Raw genomic sequence first — 21,270 nt, forward strand, 5'->3', positions numbered from 1 at the left:
ACCCGTGGATTTGTTTGTTTGTGTGCCAGACCTGAGGAAGGCCCTAGCGGCCGAAACGTTGTCAGGGCACACAAATATTTTTGAAAACCGGTGTTATACAGTTCTGGATTTTACTGCATTTTTTTGAAAAAAAATTCCAATAAAAACAGGATTCACAAACAACCTTTTACTTTTTATTGCCAAGGACACTTCCAGAATGGACAGCGACTGGACGACAGTGTGGTATGGACGGCGACGCAAGCAGGCGCGCCAGCACCGGGTGCTGGGGGCGGGATGGGGTCTCGGGGGATGTGCCCGTGCATCTCCCCTCCCCTCCGCTAGGTGGGGGGGGTCTCTATCTCATAACCCTAACCCTAACCCTAACCCTAACCCTAACCCTAACCCTAACCCTAACCCTAACCCTAACCCTAACCCTAACCCTAACCCTAACCCTAACCCTAACCCTAACCCTAACCCTAACCCTAACCCTAACCCTAACGAAAACAAAAATTCAAAATTAGAAATTCCAACCGGGCAGGGTGTATAAAAGGACGCGCAAAGCTCAGTGCGTGGAGCGGGAGCGACGAGGAAACAACTCAGCAGCAGTTACCAAAAGTGGATTTACCTGACCCGTGGATTTGTTTGTTTGTGTGCCAGACCTGAGGAAGGCCCTAGCGGCCGAAACGTTGTCAGGGCACACAAATATTTTTGAAAACCGGTGTTATACAGTTCTGGATTTTTACTGCATTTTTATGAAAAAAATTCCAATAAAAACAGGATTCACAAACAACCTTTTACTTTTTATTGCCAAGGACACTTCCAGAATGGACAGCGACTGGACGACAGTGTGTTATGGACGGCGACGCAAGCAGGCGCGCCAGCACCGGGTGCTGGGGGCAGGATGGGGTCTCGGGGGATGTGCCCGTGCATCTCCCCTCCCCTCCGCTAGGTGGGGGGGGTCTCTATCTCATAAACCTAACCGGCCTGTGCCTCCTTCGGGCCCCCCCTGCCCTACATGCTCCCAGGGTAGCTCGTATGCGAGGGTGGTGCGCCAGGGCCAGGGACCGCGACCACCAGATCGCCAACATTTCACCAGCGATGCAGTTCCGGCTAATGGTTGGCGACCGGCGACGGCCGAATTCGGTCGCTTGGTTCGGAAGGCGCACGACCTCATCAGACTGATTCACCATCAGAGCTGCATAGACCCCTATCTGGGGGCCCAACAACCAAAGTCCATCGCCAGGATGGTGGAGGTGCTGTCCACCATGATTAAGCCAGCTTGCCCCACGGCGGAGGTTCTGGAACTGATCATGGGCAACGCAAAGAACTGGGGACACACTACCTGCCAAATCTTGGGGGAACACTACCGGGCTCGTAAGCACATACTTCTGTGCGAATTGGAGGACATTATCACCCCGGATTTTGAGGCCGCCTTTGGGGTGGCGACTAAATGGGCAAAACGGAATTATCCACGAATCTCGGTGGAGACGATTGACGAGGCCAAGTACTGGTTCGAAGGTTGCTGGGAAGACCAGCTTTGTTCGGGGCGGGAAACTGAAGAGCCGGGGGAGGACGACGGTGATTCAAGTGGAGAAGGTGTGGAGATGGACGTCAACGGTGGACAAGAAGGGTCTGACCCTGCTTCACTTCAGGCACCCGGACGGTCACGGGAAGAGGATTACCCTACTCCTGCTCCAGGACGGGAACAGCAGCCAACCCCAACTGATGGCGCTAGGACATATTCCCTCCGACCGCGGAAGACAAAGGTTGGGACCGTCGGACCTGGCCGTGGGCAGCTGACCGGGGTATCCCTAACACGGGACTCCGCTGCGAGTGTTCGAGTCACTGTGCCAGGCCTGGCACCGGGAGGCCGGTCCTTGGTCCCCGTGGCTGTGACTGTCCCTAGCCCCAACCCTAACCCCAACCCTAACCCCAACCCTAACCCTAACCCTAATCCCAACCCTAACCCTAACCCTAACCCTAACCCCAACCCCAACCCTAACCCTAACCCTAACCCTAACCCAAATCCCCACCCAGCCCATACTGAGCGCAATTTATTCGAGGGGCAGGACAAACATCCTCCAGCTTTCCGTAAGGCCTCCGACAAAACTCAAAAGACGTGCCGGCCTACGCTCACTCGGGGTCAATCACCACAGCTGTCGCCTGCTTACGACCGGGCCCTGGCCACTTTCTTGGAATGGTGTGCACCCGAGCGGGCGCCAGGGGATCCGCAATAGACGCACTTGCCAACAAAGACCTACCTCACAACAACGGCCGTCACGGACCCCGATTCCATTTCCAGTTTGTGTTCCACTGGGAACGTAACTTCCAAACGGGAGGCTCAATCCACCGGATTTTATTCGGACCCGTTTTCCTACCTTGGATACTTACCTCAAATTGGAGCCACGCCTCTGGTCTCTGGACCACGCCTACCTAAAGAACTTTGAAATGGACAACCTCAGCGAGCCATGTCGGTGGACGTTTTGAACCGCGGGACCTCCCTACTTGCCTGGGACACTTACCTCCAGTTGGGACCGAGCGACTGATCCTCGGACCGCGCCTACCTGTACAAGCAGTCAAAACCAACAAAGGTCTACCAATTGTCTCTTTGCATAGTTTACAGGGGCCCGCAATACCCTAACCCTAACCCTACCTGGATTTTTCAGTTACCTATAGTAAGTCAGATAAAAACCTAAGAAAATTAAAACAAAACTTTTTTTACAAAAAAATTGATAAATTTAGGAACACAGGAGGAACAATTATAGAAAAAATGAAAAATAAAAATAACAAAAAAATTTTTTACAAAAAAATTTTCTTACAAAAAGTATTATTAATGATAATAATAATAATTGTAATAATAATAATAATTATTATAGTAACACTGACATCTAGTAAAACAAAACAAATAAACCTTACTGAAACAATATTCAAGTTCATAATTTACAATTTCAACCGCAATTTAGCAGCGTTTTTTGGGCTAGAACCAGTTTTATTTTTAAGAAACCAAATAAACTCAAAAACGAAAACAAAAATTCAAAATTAGAAATTCCAACCGGGCAGGGTGTATAAAAGGACGCGCAAAGCTCAGTGCGTGGAGCGGGAGCGACGAGGAAACAACTCAGCAGCAGTTACCAAAAGTGGATTTACCTGACCCGTGGATTTGTTTGTTTGTGTGCCAGACCTGAGGAAGGCCCTAGCGGCCGAAACGTTGTCAGGGCACACAAATATTTTTGAAAACCGGTGTTATACAGTTCTGGATTTTTACTGCATTTTTATGAAAAAAATTCCAATAAAAACAGGATTCACAAACAACCTTTTACTTTTTATTGCCAAGGACACTTCCAGAATGGACAGCGACTGGACGACAGTGTGGTATGGACGGCGACGCAAGCAGGCGCGCCAGCACCGGGTGCTGGGGGCAGGATGGGGTCTCGGGGGATGTGCCCGTGCATCTCCCCTCCCCTCCGCTAGGTGGGGGGGGTCTCTATCTCATAACCCTAACCCTAACCCTAACCCTAACCCTAACCCTAACCCTAACCCTAACCCTAACCCTAACCCTAACCCTAACCCTTACTGAAACAATATTCAAGTTCATAATTTGCAATTTCAACCGCAATTTAGCAGCGTTTTTTGGGCTAGAACCAGTTTTATTTTTAAGAAACCAAATAAACTCAAAAACGAAAACAAAAATTCAAAATTAGAAATTCCAACCGGGCAGGGTGTATAAACGGACGCGCAAAGCTCAGTGCGTGGAGCGGGAGCGACGAGGAAACAACTCAGCAGCAGTTACCAAAAGTGGATTTACCTGACCCGTGGATTTGTTTGTTTGTGTGCCAGACCTGAGGAAGGCCCTAGCGGCCGAAACGTTGTCAGGGCACACAAATATTTTTGAAAACCGGTGTTATACAGTTCTGGATTTTTACTGCATTTTTTTGAAAAAAGTTCCAATAAAAACAGGATTCACAAACAACCTTTTACTTTTTATTGCCAAGGACACTTCCAGAATGGACAGCGACTGGACGACAGTGTGGTATGGACGGCGACGCAAGCAGGCGCGCCAGCACCGGGTGCTGGGGGCAGGATGGGGTCTCGGGGGATGTGCCCGTGCATCTCCCCTCCCCTCCGCTAGGTGGGGGGGGTCTCTATCTCATAAACCTAACCCTAACCCTAACCCTGAGGAAGGCCCTAGCGGCCGAAACGTTGTCAGGGCACACAAATATTTTTGAAAACCGGTGTTATACAGTTCTGGATTTTTACTGCATTTTTTTGAAAAAAGTTCCAATAAAAACAGGATTCACAAACAACCTTTTACTTTTTATTGCCAAGGACACTTCCAGAATGGACAGCGACTGGACGACAGTGTGGTATGGACGGCGACGCAAGCAGGCGCGCCAGCACCGGGTGCTGGGGGCAGGATGGGGTCTCGGGGGATGTGCCCGTGCATCTCCCCTCCCCTCCGCTAGGTGGGGGGGGTCTCTATCTCATAAACCTAACCCTAACCCTAACCCTAACCCTAACCCTAACCCTAACCCTAACCCTAACCCCTAACCCCTAACCCCTAACCCCTAACAAAAACCCTAACAAAAACCCTAACAAAAACCCTAACCCTAACAAAAACCCTAGCCCCGAGACCTTACAACAATCCTAGCATCGAGACCTTACAACAATCCTAGCACCGAGACCTTACAACAATCCTAGCACCGAGACCTTACGACAACCCTAACCCTGACAACCACCTTAGCTCCAAAACCTTACAAAAACCTTAGCACCTAGCCCTTACAACAACCTTGACACAGAGACCTTAGCAACAAACCTTACAACAACCCTAACACTGACAACAACCTTAGAACCTTACAACAACCCTTGCTCCAAGACCTTACAACAACCCTAGTACTGAGACCATACAACAATTCTAGCACCAAGACCTTACAACAACCTGAGCACCTAGACCTTACAATAACCTTAGCATCTAGACCTCAGCCTAACCCGAGCCCAACAAAAATACAGAGTATCACATCAGAAAAAAACAGCATGACATCACAAATGACAAACATCTCACTGAGGACATTACACCACCCCACGTGCTCTTTTAAAATAACTTGGCCAATGCATTTGTCTAATAAATTGGCTGCAATTCCAAATTTCTCCAAAGGATGGTGACGAATCTTAACATGAAAGCTAATAGGACATAGTAAACACTTTTGAATGAATTACTTAATTTGTTTGTTAATTAAGTCATTTAAATAATGATTTTGGATAAATACTAGGTATGAACAAAATCTAAAGCACAAAATGGGCAGGCTTTACTTGTTTGAAAAGGAATGGGAAGAAGTAAGACTCGTTTAATTTATTTAATGGGAACTAGTAAGACTTATTTATTTTATCTGTTTGTTCCCAGGCAAAATTGGATGAGTTGCAATTCGAAATTTCACCACACGATGGTGCCAAATCTTAACTTGAGACCTGATAGGACATATTCAACACTTAGTTGAATTGATAGAAGTTGGTAATTAGACCAAATGGAGTAATTACACAGTTTGAATATGCTTTTGATTATTTTTAGGTAAACAGTTCTGCTTTACTTTGAGCATCATTTGAGCAGTCTGATAATCTACCAAATCTTTGAATTTAAGAATTTGTGATTTAAGAAATACCTTATTATGTTCAAGGTAATCAGATTTGTTTATAATTCTAATGGCCTTCTTTTGAAAACTTCTGAATTACAACTTTGGATCTTTTCTTATATTACTTTGCAACAATGTACTCAGTGACAGATTAGGCAGTATAATCACATGTTAATTTAAGAGTGCCCACACTCAATTTAATTAGGGTTATGTGTTAAATCAATTACTTTGGGGTATTTATAAGAGGATGAAACAGTAATGTTATCCATATTTTGTGTGTAATGAAGATGGAAAAGTGTGATATCAATGTAATGCGTTTGAGAAGGGACACTAGGAGTTAATTGCAATACTGTCGGTGGATTGCGTGGGACCAAACACGGCCGTCTACAGCCAGATGAAGCTTTAATAGGTGATGTTTAACATAAATGGAGGAAGAGAGGCTTACTCACTTGAGACGTCTTCGCCGACATCCAACCACTGTAGCTCCTGGTCAATGATGCGACTGATTTGTATTTTTATTCTTCTTGCAGTGGAAAACATACAGCCAACAGACACCGTGGAACCTACAGAAAGGAAATAAAACATTAACATTTAACATCAACCAACAGTCATAGTGTATGTGGCAGGCAGCTGACGACAAATTTGACGTCCCCCCCACACATGCACACTCACTCGCTTTTCAGGGCTACAAAAGTACTTATTTATAAAAAATAAAAAATAAAAATAAAAAAGAATTGTATTTACCGTGTACGCTCAAGACGGTCCAGTTGCAAGCAGAAAATAAAGATATTTCTATTGATAATCGTCATGTTTGTATCCGCGGATTTGAATCTTGGCGGGAGTTCCACCTATTCACGTCATTTCGCGGCACATGACTGCGATGTAATATTATCTAAAACTGTAAATTAGAGTTTAAGTTATTTTTTAATCAACGCAATCATTTACAACCTTTGACCAGAAAGAATCGTCGAAATTCGGCGTATGTGGCAGGCAGCAGACGACAAATTCGACGTCCCCCCCACACACGCACATTCACTCGCTTTTCAGGGCTACAAAAGTACTTATTTTATTTATAAAAAAAAAAAAAAAAAGAGTTGTATTTACCGTGTACGCGCAAGACGGTCCAGTTGCAAGCAGAAAATAAAGATATTTCTGTTGATAATCCTCATGTTTGTATCCGCGGATTTGAATCTTGGCGGGAGTTACGCCTATTCACGTGATTTCGCGGCACATGACTGCGACGTAATATGATCTAAAACTGTAAATTACAGTTAAATGAAGTTTTTTTTAAATCAATGTAATGATTTACAACCTATGACCAGGAAGAATCGTCGAAATTCGGCGTCCGTGGCAGTCAGCAGACGACGAATTCGACGTCCAACACACGCACACTCACTCACTCGCTTTTAGGGCTACAAAAGTACTTGTTTTAAAACACAATGAGTTGTATTTACCGTGTACGCTCAAGACGGTCCAGTTGCAAGCAGAAAATAAAACATTTCTCTTGTTAATCGTCGTGTTACTACCCGCTCTGTGTCGCTTAGCGCTACAGACTACTCCCCGTTGAAAGCCACGCCCACAGATTTGAATCTCAGCGGAAGTTCCGCCTAGTGACGTCATTTCCGCGGCACGTGACTGCCACGTAATATTATCTTAAACGGTAAATTAGAGTTGAATAAAGTTTTTTTTTTTTGATCAACGCAATCATTTACAACGGTTAGACAGGAAAAATCGTCGAAATTCGGCGTCTGTGACAACACTTGCGGCCATGTCCGCGTCACATGACTGTGACGTGGCAACGTCCTATAGCAACCGCTGGTTTGTTTAGTAGACTTACAGTTATCATACGTTGAAATAATGGCCACTAGTAAGCACGTCCACCCCTAAAGCATGATGTTGCAGGTTCAAGGCTCGTCAAAGCACTTTTCCCCCTTGTCTGTTTGTGTAAGTATACCTTATTCGAACAGCGTATCAAATTCCTACTTGTCTTGGGAGCCACGCCCACGGATTTGAATTTTGGCGGAAGTTCCGCCCAATGGCTGAAGCATGATGTTGCTGGTAAGACGCCCGTATCAGCACTTTTTCTTTTCTCCCTTGTCTGTATGTATGTATATATATATATATATATTAATATTCGAACAGCGAATCCACTTGCTACTTCCGTGTTGCGAGCCACGCCTATGGATTTGAATCTCGGCGGAAGTTCCGCCCATTGACCTGATTTTCGCGTCACATGACTGCGACTAGTAAATGACGTCATATATGAACCGCTGTTTTATTTTGGAAACTTGCGAATCGGAGTTGACATAGTGGCGCAGTAGTTAAAACGTCCGCCTCGGTGACATGAAGACGCTGGTTCGGTTTCGCTATTACCACTTTTTTTTTCTCCCTTGGTTGTATGCATATACCTTTAAATGACTTTTATTGTTATCTGATTAAAGATATCTTATCTTGGAGTTTATTCAGACCAGAAAAGTCTTTTAGTCCGCTTATTTGGTCCGGACCAAAAGCGGAGTTGATTGTTTTTGTTTAGTGCGGTTCCTTCTCAGACTGTACATTTTGCAAGTAAAGTATAAACAACCACGCTTGTGACGTTCTGTGTTCCCATTGGACAGCAACGACCAGGGCGGCACACAGAGCACGGACCCGAAAGTGGAGGAAAACTTGCGAGTCCTACGCGCTGCGTTCCTGCTCTGCTCTGCTCTGGATGGTTTTGTAGCATGTTCTCATTTGGATTTGAATTTGGACTTTGACATGGACACTGCAAAATCTTTGGGGGGTTTTTTTTGTGTGTTTTTATTAGCGGTCCTGAGATGAATTTGGTGTGTGTCATATTGTTGTCCCACTCCACGATCCAGGGATGCTTGAGTTTGAGGGCACAGAAGGATGGGCGGATGTTCTCCTTTACAATCTTCCTGGAAACAGCGGTGTGGTGTCCAGAGAGAGTGCTGCATCTTTTACAACCACTAGAGTATGCATGTTGAGCAATTTTTGAATGGTTTGAGGAATAGAAAAGTTCCTAGCGTTGGCGATTTCACAGCCACAGTGCGCACAATTGCAAGATATATTTATTATATAGTTTTTCAAACAAAGCTTATGACAAATGTCAAACGCAATGCATCACATTAGAAGCATGCATAATTTTGTCTGATGCAGTCATAAGTAGAATGGAAAATTGGTCTTTTATTATATGTTTAATGATAAATGTTTCGTTTATGCTTCGCCTCAGACAAGATTTTGAACATTTTCAAACATGTTTGTAATATCACGTTCATTTGAAAAGATAGTATTGTAATATCTGAACATGCAAAGGTGAAATGTACACTAATATCCCATTGCTGAATACAAGAGACTCATTTGCACTGCACTGACACGCCCAACCAAATATTCAGATACCTCTTTGATTGACTCAACCTAAATAAAATTTCAATGCAGATGTAATTTTGCAGAGTTAAAACAAACTTCATGTAGTCTTTGTAAGAAAAACAAAATTAAGGACGCACACACGCGCGCACGCGCACACACACAAACACACACACACGCACACACGCAGACACACACATACATAAATAATAGAATAAAGTGGAAATATTGTGAATTTTTTCTTATAGTACTCGTACTTTTATAGTCTGTCCTTTAAAAGTCCATGTTAACAATAATCTGTATTGAAATTCATTTTAGGATAACAAACAGTTGCCACATTTTAAGACGTGCCTGGGCCTACTTAGTAGCATGTGCGAATAAGAATGATGAAAATCAAGATGACAGTAATAATGGTCAGAGCTGAAAATAAAAAGATAAGAGCGGCAAAGACAGGATCAGTCAATGGTAGGACTTCATTCAGCTCAGACGGGATCATATTGGAACTACTGAGCATGTAGCCCAAACTCCAACCTACATTGGTTTTCTTCACCTGAAAGGAAGATTTCCAAAAATATATCAATACTATGTACTGCTTGTTAATCATGTCATAGAAGTCATCCTGAAAGAAGTTGCAGTGTTGTAGCCCATAGATGAGTCAGAATAGCCACATCTCCCTTCAAATTGCTGTCACGATTTGAAATGTTTGGCAGTATTGCCAGAAAGCCTCCCAGACAGCCAAAGGCAATGAACAGCACACAGCGCCTCTTGTTAGTCGAGAACACTGCCAGCCGGCTGTTGAGGAACATTGCTTGTGTGCGAGCTGCCGTGCCCCATAAAAAGGGCCGTGTCTAGTACTTTGTATCGCACATGAGGAATCCCCATGTTTGAGGCAGCCTCAAAAAAGCGCCAGATCCTTCGGGCATCCGGATGCCGAACAACGTCTGCCTTTCAACATTTTCATCGCAGATCGTTCGCATGTCATCTTTCTAATGAGTCGTGCAATGCGCCTGGAACCCCTAACGTCTCATCGACTTGCTTGACATCCATCCTTCCTTCTGTGTACGGCGAGGCGCACGTAGCGAACGTTGAGTAAGATATACCCATTGGGACGTTTTTTTTTCTTTGTTGAACTCACCTCGTTTTGAAAGTGAATGTCTTTCCACGTGTTGGAGTCAAATTTGTAGCCGTTGGTCAGCAGAGTGAAGATGTATTGACTTGCAAAGCAATAGGTGCGAAGGTAATTGGCATTGACCCATTTCTTTTGCATCTTCAGCTAAAATGGGAAATAGAAGACATTTGAATTGGTTCTTTTTGGATGAAAAATGCAGCATATCTGAGTTGACAAATGTTTTTCTTTCAATCGGGTTCTTTAACATTTGAACTTATCCGTCGCGTGGACCCGCCCTGAGTTCGCACAATTTGTATTCCCACCGAGAAATAATGTGCCGATAAAAACCTCTGTTGTGGCCTTAAGATGCATCGGATGGATGGCGCTATGTTGACGTTTCTCTCACATTATACCCAATGTGTTAGTCTCATTGCCACCAAATTGATATGCACATTCCTACTACTGTTCACTTCAAACTGTGAAAATACAAACGAGAAGATGAGCAGAACCATTTCAGCTTGGTACCAGACAGACAGACAGACAGACAGACAGAAGCGGGTCTCATTCGGCCCCCTTTGGTTCGTCTGTGACAGTAAAGCCGTTGCTTACCTCACTCCAAGGTGTGCCACATAACTGGATAATTGCGTTGTTGAATTCATCATACTCTGATGGTCTGATGGCGTCCGTTGTTGTGTTCATCAACAAGGCTCTAGCGACATAGAAATAGCCCGCATATGCCTTGAAGGCCCAGAGGAAATAAACAACACCGACATAGTTATTTTGTGTTATGTCCTCCTGCTTGTGCGCGCGTGTGTGTGTGTGTGTGCGTTGACTCTGTGTCTTACCATAAATTCCCCAGTGACAGGCGGCTGCTCCACGTCATTGAAGGAACAGTGAGCCGAGGAACAATTGATGAAATCAAATATGGATTTTATTACCCTCTCACATTGCTCCGAGTCGCCGGTTCCCACCATCACGTATTCTTGATCTGAATTGTAATTCTTTTGTTTCTTTGTGCACTCGGAGTCATAAATGACCGAGGCCCGCGAGGTTACATTCACGCCAGTGGGGTAGCAGGGATTGTTAATGTGGACAGGGTCCGACGATTCCTGCGGTGTGAAGGGAAAGAAAAAAAGGTCAACGAAAGGGTTCGAAAGCAATTCTGGGTAACCGGGCTGATGAGAAGTTGTGGACATGATGTGTGTGTGTGTGTGTGTGTGTGTGTGTATTCTTTGAGTGATAAACAGCAGCCTCTTGCACTCTGCCGCTGTACCTGAATGACTTTGTCCAAAACCATCTTCTCGGCTTCGTTCTTGCCATAGCAGAGGAAACTGTGACTATAGACATTGTAAGGGTAACCGTACAGCTTGACGTGCATGTAGTCCGGGCCGATCAGCGCTTCGTTAACCGCAAAGGCGATTTGTGTCGACGCACCGCCCAGATCCATTGAGCCCACAGTCTTTGACGTCTGTGGACGAACATAGGTGTTCCATATGTTTTTCTGCAAACACAAAATAAAGCACGTCGGTATAGGCGCGCGCGGTGGCACCGTCCAACAATTTCAGTCAATGTCACTGGCACGTTGCAGATCTTACGCTGGCCACATTGGTCAGGCTTGATTTGTTTTACCTCAAGAAAGTTTCCCATCAAATAGTTGACAGTAATCCACCCATACAGTCCTTCCTGTTGACCAGTAATGACCGACGCATTTTGGAAGTCAAAGGGCAGAGATTGGAGATATACTTTCAGACTATCCAGGACTTCACTAGCCCGCTTCACATCCTTCTTCCTTGCAACAGAGCACAGAAAAAGTCATCAAAAGGTGGCAAACGTGACAAAATGATATGCACGGAAAATGTGGTAGTAACTCGCGACGTTATTCAAAACAAAGAGTCTACCAGGAATGGATGAATGCTGGCATCAGGTGGAAGGAATCCTTGTAGCACCGAAATCGTCACTTTTTACAAGACCCCTATAATGTCGCGTTTGTTCGTCGTCAAAGAAGACAAGATTGCACGATACTTTGTACCAATACTACCCACGCGTGAACAGACCGATGCTTTGTGAATATTATGGGAGAAAAATCGACTAAATGATGACGGGAAATTTCCGCCCGACGCCAGCGATATGTAACGGATCATGAAATGGATTTGTATTTGAATCAGGTCCACAAACACAATTAGGAGCTCTTTACTTGATGTAAACGCATTACTCACGTAAATGGGGACCAAAGGCAATTGGACAAATTTGCTGATTACCGCACACACAATCTGCAGTCCAAATGTGTCGATACTGGTTGTACTTTTGGAGTTGAGAAGTGGCACACGGATTTGCATTTAATTACATTTCATTACTCCGGAACGGGAGCACAAAGTGCGCTAAATGCTGCTTTGTGGACGTTCGATACACATTTCTAGCTCCCTACTGGATACATGCGTTCATACAGAAAGGTCATAATGCTCAATTTGGATTTTCAGATGAAATCTAAGATATACTGATTAGGAGATATTTAAGGAAAGATATTTAAGGTTAACGCTTTGGTGTCGTTTGCTGGCTTTTTATGAGGGTTGCCAAAGATCAAAATCTATTGACAAGGCTCCAGAATGCCCCTCAATGGTCACATTTTGCCCTAAAATAATAGACAACGGGAATAAAATTCGCATTCACTAGTGCGACCGCGAAATCTCTTGTTCCTTTTTTTTTTTTGTGGGGGGGGGGGGCGGGCGGGGGGTGAAACATTTTTGGGAAATGACAAACTTCTGCTCCACACACGGAATGGGAAGAGGCTCATAAGTGAAATCGGGACGTTGTGGTGTGAGACAAAACTGCAAAAGGCACACACGCCTGGCACACTCACAAATGTTTTCTTCTTTGGGCTGTTCCCGTTGGGGGTCGCCGCAGCAGATCAATTGTTTCAATCTCAGTCTGTCCTCTGTATCTTCCTTTGTCACACCAAGCACCTGCATGTCCTTCCTCCCCACATCCATAAACTTCCTCTTGGCCTCCTGGCTCCTTGCTTCTTCCAATATACACGTCCAAAGCATCTCAATCTCGCCTCTCTGACTTTGTCTCCAATCCGTGTCACTTGAGCTGTCCCTCTGACCCGTTTGTTCCTAATCCTGTCCGTCTCGTCTTCTCATCGTCTCTGCTCTGTCTGCCTCCTGTCCACCCAGTTTGAGCGACTGGGGGGCGCTTTGGTGCTTGGTCGTGAAAAATCCCCCCTTACTGCTTACTTACTGCACATGTAATAGTAGTGCTGTGGCCCTCTAATCAGGTGGTGCATGTATGTATCTGCTGAGAGAATGCTAAATGGGTCCCGTAAAATGCTCCCTTGCTTACTTACAGTAACAATCTCATTCCAGCAGTAGCTCCCAAGAACAGAGGGGTTGTTTTGTGCTTTTTATCAGGAATGGCTGCAGAGACATTTTTCATGCAAGCTTTGAAGCCTTCCCATGTTTCTGCATCTTTCTTCGGGTCAATTTTCAAATCAGAGATTGGAACACCTACAAGTACAAGTTTACATATAAGTTCCAAAGTCTTTCAAAACACACACGCACATGCACACAGCAACTTCAAAGGCAAACTTAAACAAAACTTTGTCCGTGATTCATCTCTACACGACTTTGGACTCACCATGTACTTTACAGTTCAGTTTCTCCGTCACCACTCCCGTTTCATTCTCCTTCTCCCCCGGCCACTCGTACAAATAGATGTTGGAGCGAGACGATCCCGAGTCAATCACTATGCCGTACTGCAGTAACAGAAAATGTATGTGTGTGTGTGTGTGTGTGTGTCGGTATATTATGTTTGAGCCATTCATCATTCATAATGCCTTCAGAGCCGCCCACTTTTAATGTTCTCAAAGTAATAATATCACAAGAATGTAGTGTGCGCTTGTTTGCTAACACCCACCTCTGTGCCATACTCTTTGGACCTCCAATTGCTCTGGATGACGGCAACAGTTATGAGCCCGGCGATGCTCGCCAGGAGGAGGAAGAGAACTGTGGCTATGCGACACTTGTAGCCCACTTTTCGCTTTGAAGCCATTTCCTGTTGGCACAAAAGAAGATTGCGTGGTTCTCACTTCCAAAGTCATGATGATTGGGATTGAGTTGCGTTTGAACAGGTATTGTAAGTGTGAGCTCATTTCTATGTCGAAATTGTTCCTCTTAAGAGGAAAACAGTTAGCCGTGGTGCTTGGAACAGAACAAAGGAGTTCACTTTAAAAGCATGTAGTAACATGAACTCATTGACTCGTGGCTTCACGGGCCATGAGAATGATATCCAATACACTACATGGACCCAAAAAAATCTACCTTTACAATAAGGCTCAGGTTGGTTTGACACAATCACAGAGTAAATTGACATTGGGTGGCGGTGGTTGTTATTATGATTGCGGTTCTTGTCATCGTATAGATAGATTTTCTACACACTGCGTTTGTTTCCTTCTACAATATTTTGGCTCTTGCGTATTTTGAAAAGATATAACTCAAAATTGTATAGGCCTACTACACATTCCTTATAATTTCAGAAAATTAATCACTGGTTTATCTAATCCTTTATCGTGATATAGTACCGTCGGAAATATTTCAGGATTGAATACATTGAAAGAAAATTCCATCTTTGTTAATGCTGATTTCTTTGTCGTACATTTCATCTGATGGGTGTTACTTTGAACACATATTGGAAGTGTGAGATAATTCCATTGTGTGAAAATGTTAAGTGCGGTTATGCTTAATAAGATAACCGTGAGATGTGTTGCTCTGGGGAGAGAGCGAAAGAAAGAAGGAGGGAAAAGAAAAAAAAAGAGTTCCCTTAAAGCATGTAGTAACACGATCTTATTGATTCATGGCTTTACCGGCCTCCAGTCCTTTAGTGTTCCTATCTTTGACGTCATTGTTTGGAGAACCCGCCAATACTTGAGGAACATAAATGCCTCTCTGGCTCATTTTACTGGAGTCCAACAAGTAAAAGCGATCTTTAGGAGTAGTCGCAAAGCTGATATATACTTGCTGTGTATGTTCAGTTCATGCCAACGGCTTACAGAAAACCTTGCACTTTGTGTTTGAACACCGAGCACTCCTTATCCCTAGTGCAAGGTGTCTCCAGGCAAATAGGACATATTTTCTTTCACGTGCTGCTCCCTCTGCTTGTAGGAACCGGTCCTCGGGCGTGTGATGTGTACCCTATGACAACATTTGTCAAATAATCCCAATATCCCAAGTGTCTCTGCTGATGTGTGAAGAGCACGAGAGGGTTTCTTACCTTGAAGACCTGCTCCGTGGACTTGTAACAGACAAGGACCCTGAGAAAAAGAGTACGGGCGAGGAGTAGAGTGAGAAAAAGTGGCCGCCGCCGTGAGTGGGAGAGCTCTGCAGATTTTCTAGCCCACTCGCAACGGGAGTGGTGTACCCCAACAAAAGACGGTGGTGATAGAGAAGGAGGCAAGGAGCGAGGGAGGGAGGGAGGGAGGGAGCAGGGGAGGGAGCGAAGGAGGAAGCGAGGGAGCGAGGGAGGGAGGGAGGGAGCATGTTTTTCACCCCTCCCAGCACTATAACTGCACCATAGCCAACAACAGTTGTGTGTATTTGTGATGAAAAATAGATGCTGGTTCTGAAGTTTACGCATGCAGACAGCAATCCGTACAAACCAAGTGCAAAGGGAGCTGTGGGACAACAACAAAAAACAACATGGTGGTGTCAGCTATTTGACCAGTGTGTGTGAGAGATCTTTTTGGGCGATTTTATGATGTCTTTTTATTCAAGGATTCAATTCATCTCATTGTCATACCAATGCGCATTTCAACACGATATGGCACAAGAAACAAAATGCGCGCATTCACGGAGATCGTCTGGAGCCAAAATTGTGACTACAATTGGATTAATTGAGCGCCCCCACCAGGTAGCCATCCTAATCAGATACCCGAGCCACCGCTCAGCTCATTCTTCACTATGGCAGATGGGTACGGTCTGCATCACGGTCGCTGCTCCGATCTCACCGGTCGCTACCTCGAACTGCCGTGTTGCTGCCAATTGACCGTTTTGACCAGCCCGACCTCAAAACTGGCCTCTCAAAATAAATGGCTACGTACGGTTCTCGTTCACGGGTGAGGGCGGAACGCTGTGACCTCACAAATCATTTGGGTGAGTGGACCTCATTTTGCGCAGACAGCTGAGAGCTGTAAAGTGTGACCTCATCAAGGACATAACCTTCCATTTTCATTGGTGCAATGCTAGTTATTTTGGTAGTAGTCCATAACGTTGGCCAAATGTCCTCAAAACAAAGGCTGAAGAAAACTGCACAGACAGAAGACAGAGAGCCAGGCCAAAAGCCATTAGGATCAAGTTGAGACGCTTGAAACGTGAGGCTCTCAGTCTTTCTGTGGACTTGAAGTGCCTCTGTGTGCTAATTGATCTGGCCACAACATGGCCATAACATTTCCTCTCTGGTCAGAGTCTCATCAGAGCGTTTAGTGCATTTTGAAAGCCTCAATGTGGAGCCTCCATGCACGATTAGCAAAAATGACTCTGGGAAGCTGTCCAAATCACTCCTAATTGCTAATGGGGGAGGTCAGACCATGGCTGGTGGTTACGCGTCCTTTTTTTTTTTTTTCAGACTTTATTGATTTTATACGGCAGATCATTGCTACATTTAATACATGTGAAATGTTCCCAAAGTTATTGTGTGAAGGCTGAGGCCACCACACACTATTCTACACCATTAACTTGATTCATTTATGGATGATTAATTGTGTTGTGTGTTGATGGGGTCTGTGTGCGCCGCTTTCACATATGATCCTAGGTCAGCTATGTAGTGATATTATTGCAGTTTTCTCTTCACACAGCAGCTCAATTGGGATTTTTATTTTGCCCATATGCGACCCGTATCAATTTTGTTTCAAGGAGTCCGACCTGGGCCGCTTTCACATATGATTCTAGATCAGATATGTATTGATATTTTGGCGATTCGACTACGGCCTGAACCTTCTGGACGTCATCATGCGCTCCGCAGGCGGGCAGACAGACTACTTGGGAGTCGCACAATTAACATTACGTTTCACTTTAATTTATTCTCTCTTGAAACATGAAGCCTTAAGTGCACATTTGTGGTAATAGTAGCAATTGAAATCAATAAAAAAGCGACAAAAGAATGTTCATTTATCATGCGTAACAGGTGTGACGTCATCTTTAGAGACGTCTCTCGATCAAAAAGTCTCACTTGCTGCACACTTAAATGACGTTCTACCTGACGGAATAGATTAACCAACTTGAGCCTGACTGAAGAAATGATGGCTATGGTGACGGACGCAATTCAACGAAAGGCAGCTGTACAAACACACAAGAGGCATAGGAACTGAGTGACAGCGCGCGCGCGCGCACGCACGCACGCAGGCGGTACGGTTCGAACTTTATATTTTGCGAATGCGCTACTTCGTGGCTTTGCAAGTGACGGGAGAAGGCGGGTACCTCTGAGCAATGTGCGTCGCTGAGTTCGAGCGCAGGGGACGGCAGCCAGCCAGCCAGCCAGCCAGCCAGCCAGCCAGCCAGCCAGCCAGCCAGCCAGCCGGGCCGGCGGCGGCGGGCCACCAACAACCGCTGCCGGAGTCTGCGGGACAATATCCCGTTCTTTTATTTACTATACATGCACAGAGCAGTGTGGGAATGGGAAAGGTTTGTGTCGCCGCGTCAAAGTATTGGGGAGGCTTGACAAAGTCTTCATTCATTCATATTGTGAGTGGCTTGTTGGACACCCATGCCCTCTAGCGGCCAACAAGAAATACTACACGTTGGAATTTAACACTGGTCGTTGACGTTTCTCAATGTATACCTTTTCTTGGTTTTTCGTGGGTGGTTCTGGCTGGAGCGCATCTCCCGCTAAAGGGTAAAGGTTTAGAGGTGAAAATCCCTTGAAATAGGAAGTCATGTCAAAAATGCGATTGACGTTATGTTCAATAGTTCTAGTCGAAGCAAAAATCGAACTCCATGTCGTGCCACGGGACATTCAAACACACGCTTGTTGTCACATTTTTAATATTAAAAACGACATCAAAATTGAACACAATATGTCATAATTTAACACGATCATGATATCACAAGTGTCGGCCGGCATCTCGCCTTAAGTTCTACACACGAGAACATCTTGAAAGGGACCCAGGAGGTTGTTGTTGAAGATACACCTGACCCATACCAGGTAGGTGATAAAGGGCTTAATATTTTCGGAAAATGTATAGTTTTGCCGTTGGACGATATAAGGCATGTAGGTATTTTCTCCTTGCTCTTGAATCCACACCTCATACTTAACGTCTTTCACTTTGAGGTATTTCAGATTCCACGGGCTCTTCCAAGAGATGGCAAGTTGCGCCTTGTCAGTGGCTTGGACTGAGGTTTGACAGCGGGCTTCCCTGACCCTGCCCGGATGAATCTTACTGGCAGGTTTGGACTTGTTGAAGCTTCGCATCGTCTTCACCGCCTTCCTGACAACGTCGAGGAGCGAAGGGATATCTATCAGAGTATCTTGGTAGATTCGAAAGAGCCACTCTGGGTTGTCGCAACACAAGTGCCTTTGGACTTCTTTGCTGGCCAAAATTCGCTCCTGCTCTTCCTTCTCTAAATGAGCTATGCCTCCGTGTTCCCGAGGTCTGTCCGGATGGGTAACGGTGTTCTCCTGTTTGCTGTTCCTCCATGAAAAATAATGGAGATCCATGCCCGGAAGCGTGGCCAGGGTTTTGTACGGAGCATACTGCTCTGGATTTACAGCAAAGGGGAAGAGTTCCAGCACAACGGCTCCTCTCGGGAGAAAAAGTGAGGTGATGAGCTGGGCTCCGTGCATGCTCACCAGCACCGAAGCGCCACTGACGACACGGACGATGCTGGCAAAAGACTGCTCCTCCAGAGAAACTTTAAAGACTTTCATCCGGAATTCCCGCGCTAGCGCCACGATCAACTCGGCTTCGTTCAGCATTAGCCTCGTCGCTAAGCGGCTAAAGACCACTATGTATTCATCCGTATCGCTCTCATCTCCAGGATGAGCGGAATGGCCCGCTTCCATTCTCGTGATGTTCATTTTAAGCATGAACGCTTTGGAAAACTGCCGAATCTCGTTTCCCGAGACCAGGATGTTAGCTTTGGGCCCTTGTGGCTGAACAAAGCCGTATTGATACCAGGTTGTCATCTTGGACAAACCCACGTAGGACTTAGTGAAACAAATGAGCTTTCCAAAGTCCTTCAGCTTTTCTTTGAGAAGTGGCTGCTTGTTGCTCAAAAGTCTGTAGAGGTCAAAGTGCGGCCCTTCACCCCAACCCTCCATGAACATCAAGCGCGCCCTCTCGTCCAGGTCGGAATAAAGTTTCATAGTGTAGAAGGCCGGCAGCAGATCGTCGTGAAAGACGTGCATTAGGTTGTCTGGATTGAAGCGGTTAAAAATAAACGTAACATCCGGCACAAACACGGGCTTGGGCAAGAACTTCAAAGCGGCAGTGGGAAGCTCTAAAAAGTTGAAATACTGGGTATTGTGATCTTCCACTGAGGACATGTCAAGCAGAGCGGGTTGGAATCGTCTGAAACCCAAGTTTGGCAACATAATGGAGGCGTTTGAATGAAAGAATACAAATTCATCTCCCTCGGTACAATAGCACAGGTAATCAAAGCGACAGATGCGATCCGTGTGCATTTTACTGGTGCACACCATACGGGTACCGTCTTCACCGAGCGCCCGGAGCGCCAGATGATAGTCCATTTGAGCGTGTGTCAATTCTTCAGAGCTCTGTGTCATGTGCAACTCTTCCTCGAGCACGATAGCATGTTCTCTTAACCTGGAGTACTCCCAAAGTAAAGCCGCGACCACAGACACAAGCAGCCCGTTAAAAAGCAAACCCAAACTCATTTTGCAGCCCACCGCCGAGGCGTGCATCGTCGCCGTCGTCCGAGGTCTTATCCGAGGAATATCTGCCGACAGAAGGAGAAGGCGTGCGAGGGATGGGGAAGATGTGGCGGGCAGAGAGGGTGGAAAGGGTGCAGGGATGAGATGAGAGAAGGAACGCACCGTTAAATGAAAAACAGAAGAGGCGGGAGCTACGAGCAGCTGGAATAAAAAGCGCTTTCATGAAAAGAAGACCTCTAGAAAAGGCCAAAAATGAGTGGAAATTTGAAAGGAAAATAAAAATGGCCAACTTGCTGCCCCAGAGGCTTCTTCTGCTTTTGGACTGTGACATACGTACGCCTTCAACTTTAGATAGATTTGGGGGGGGGGGGCTGTTTAGAGGGCGCAACTAAAGACTTTTTGGTTTTTGTTTGAGGGTTAACGAGCTCATAAAATAGTGACCATTTTTTTTCCAAGTGTTAGACAGGCACAAACACGGGTGCACGAATACTATTTTTGCTTAGGAAGAGCGCAGTCCTACGTAACCCGACAACCAAGCCAGCCCGAATGTAAAAAAAAAAAGAAAGCTCAACTCGTAGAACTCCTCCCCTGCTTGCTCACCAAATAGGGAATTAGCATAGAAAAACGTCAAGCGCGTGGTAAACGATTCATCAATATTGTCTCACCATCGATCAACAAACACACAAACAGCTGCATGCGGCTCATTGATTGGCAAGGCTTGAAAAGGAAGGGTTGACAAACCGCGCGATGGGCATTGCAGCTTACGTTTAGGCAGTCGAGGAAAACATTTGTTTCGGAAATCACTCGTAGTCAAGACAATTAGGCAAAACATTACAATTTCATGTTTACCTAATGCAAATCGGTGGACTGGGTGGAAGAGGCCATCTCGTCTGTTTCGCTTTTTTCCTTCTTCTTTTGCTTAATAGCGGGAGGCAACCGACTTACATGGAGCATTACCGCCATCTCTTGGGCTGGAGTATACATAGTTTACCACTCCTCAAGACTAAATCAACGATTGGATAAATACTAGTAGTTGATGATATTTTGGACACGGTCTAGGCTAGGGCATAGATGCCAAAGTGAAGGCTCGGGGGCCAGGTCCGGCGAAACAAATGAAGATTTTCGCTGACAACGCTATACTTTATTATTCTGATTAGTTGCACTTACATGGTCAAGCCAGATGAGACACTAAGAATGACAGCATCCATTTCCTTAGGTGGCATTGGGGAGATGGGAAAAATACAAATCGGACACATTCATGAAATAACACTATGTTGGGCTCTGTCAGATAACCAATCAGAAGTGTCTGAAATGGCC

The 21,270-nt window shown here is 45.3% G+C and overlaps 2 protein-coding genes across 4 annotated transcripts; both read right to left on the reverse strand.

Moving 5' to 3' along the window:
* Positions 1–8,636: 8,636 nt before the first annotated feature.
* entpd3 (ectonucleoside triphosphate diphosphohydrolase 3) lies at positions 8,637–20,899 on the reverse strand. 3 transcript variants are annotated; one of them, XM_085919174.1, is made up of 11 exons: positions 20,803–20,892; positions 15,340–15,739; positions 13,987–14,124; positions 13,708–13,825; positions 13,418–13,577; positions 11,704–11,863; positions 11,348–11,575; positions 10,920–11,183; positions 10,684–10,812; positions 10,102–10,239; positions 8,637–9,516 (listed from the first exon to the last, which is right to left on the reverse strand). In XM_085919174.1, the coding sequence occupies exons 2-11, from the start codon at positions 15,700–15,702 to the stop codon at positions 9,328–9,330; spliced, it is 1,887 nt and encodes a 628-aa protein (XP_085775300.1). In that variant the 5' UTR covers positions 15,703–15,739; positions 20,803–20,892; the 3' UTR covers positions 8,637–9,327. The 3 variants fall into 3 exon arrangements, with proteins under 3 accessions (XP_085775300.1, XP_085775301.1, XP_085775302.1); XM_085919175.1 differs by lacking the exon at positions 15,340–15,739 and having other exon boundaries at positions 20,803–20,899; XM_085919176.1 differs by lacking the exons at positions 15,340–15,739; positions 20,803–20,892 and adding an exon at positions 15,119–15,249.
* On the reverse strand, positions 17,733–20,899 carry pomgnt2 (protein O-linked mannose N-acetylglucosaminyltransferase 2 (beta 1,4-)). Its single transcript, XM_085919177.1, has 2 exons — positions 20,803–20,899; positions 17,733–20,018 (listed from the first exon to the last, which is right to left on the reverse strand). The coding sequence occupies exon 2, from the start codon at positions 19,981–19,983 to the stop codon at positions 18,190–18,192; it is 1,794 nt and encodes a 597-aa protein (XP_085775303.1). The 5' UTR covers positions 19,984–20,018; positions 20,803–20,899; the 3' UTR covers positions 17,733–18,189.
* Positions 20,900–21,270: the final 371 nt, after the last annotated feature.

This window comes from Syngnathus leptorhynchus, chromosome 8, assembly GCF_054491065.1.
Source record: "Syngnathus leptorhynchus isolate UIUO chromosome 8, UIUO_Slep, whole genome shotgun sequence".
Lineage (NCBI taxonomy): Eukaryota > Metazoa > Chordata > Actinopteri > Syngnathiformes > Syngnathidae > Syngnathus > Syngnathus leptorhynchus.

Coding starts and splice junctions, on each gene's coding strand:
- pomgnt2 (XM_085919177.1), bottom strand. CDS start 19,983: ATGCACGCCTCGGCGGTGGGCTGCAAAATGAGTTTGGGTTTGCTTTTT.
- entpd3 (XM_085919174.1), bottom strand. CDS start 15,702: ATGCGTAAACTTCAGAACCAGCATCTATTTTTCATCACAAATACACAC. Junction 10,813..10,919: donor CTGTCACTGGGGAATTTATG/GTAAGACACAGA, acceptor TGGGCCTTCAAG/GCATATGCGGGCTATTTCTA. Junction 9,517..10,101: donor ACATTCACTTTCAAAACGAG/GTGAGTTCAACA, acceptor TCTTCCTTTCAG/GTGAAGAAAACCAATGTAGG.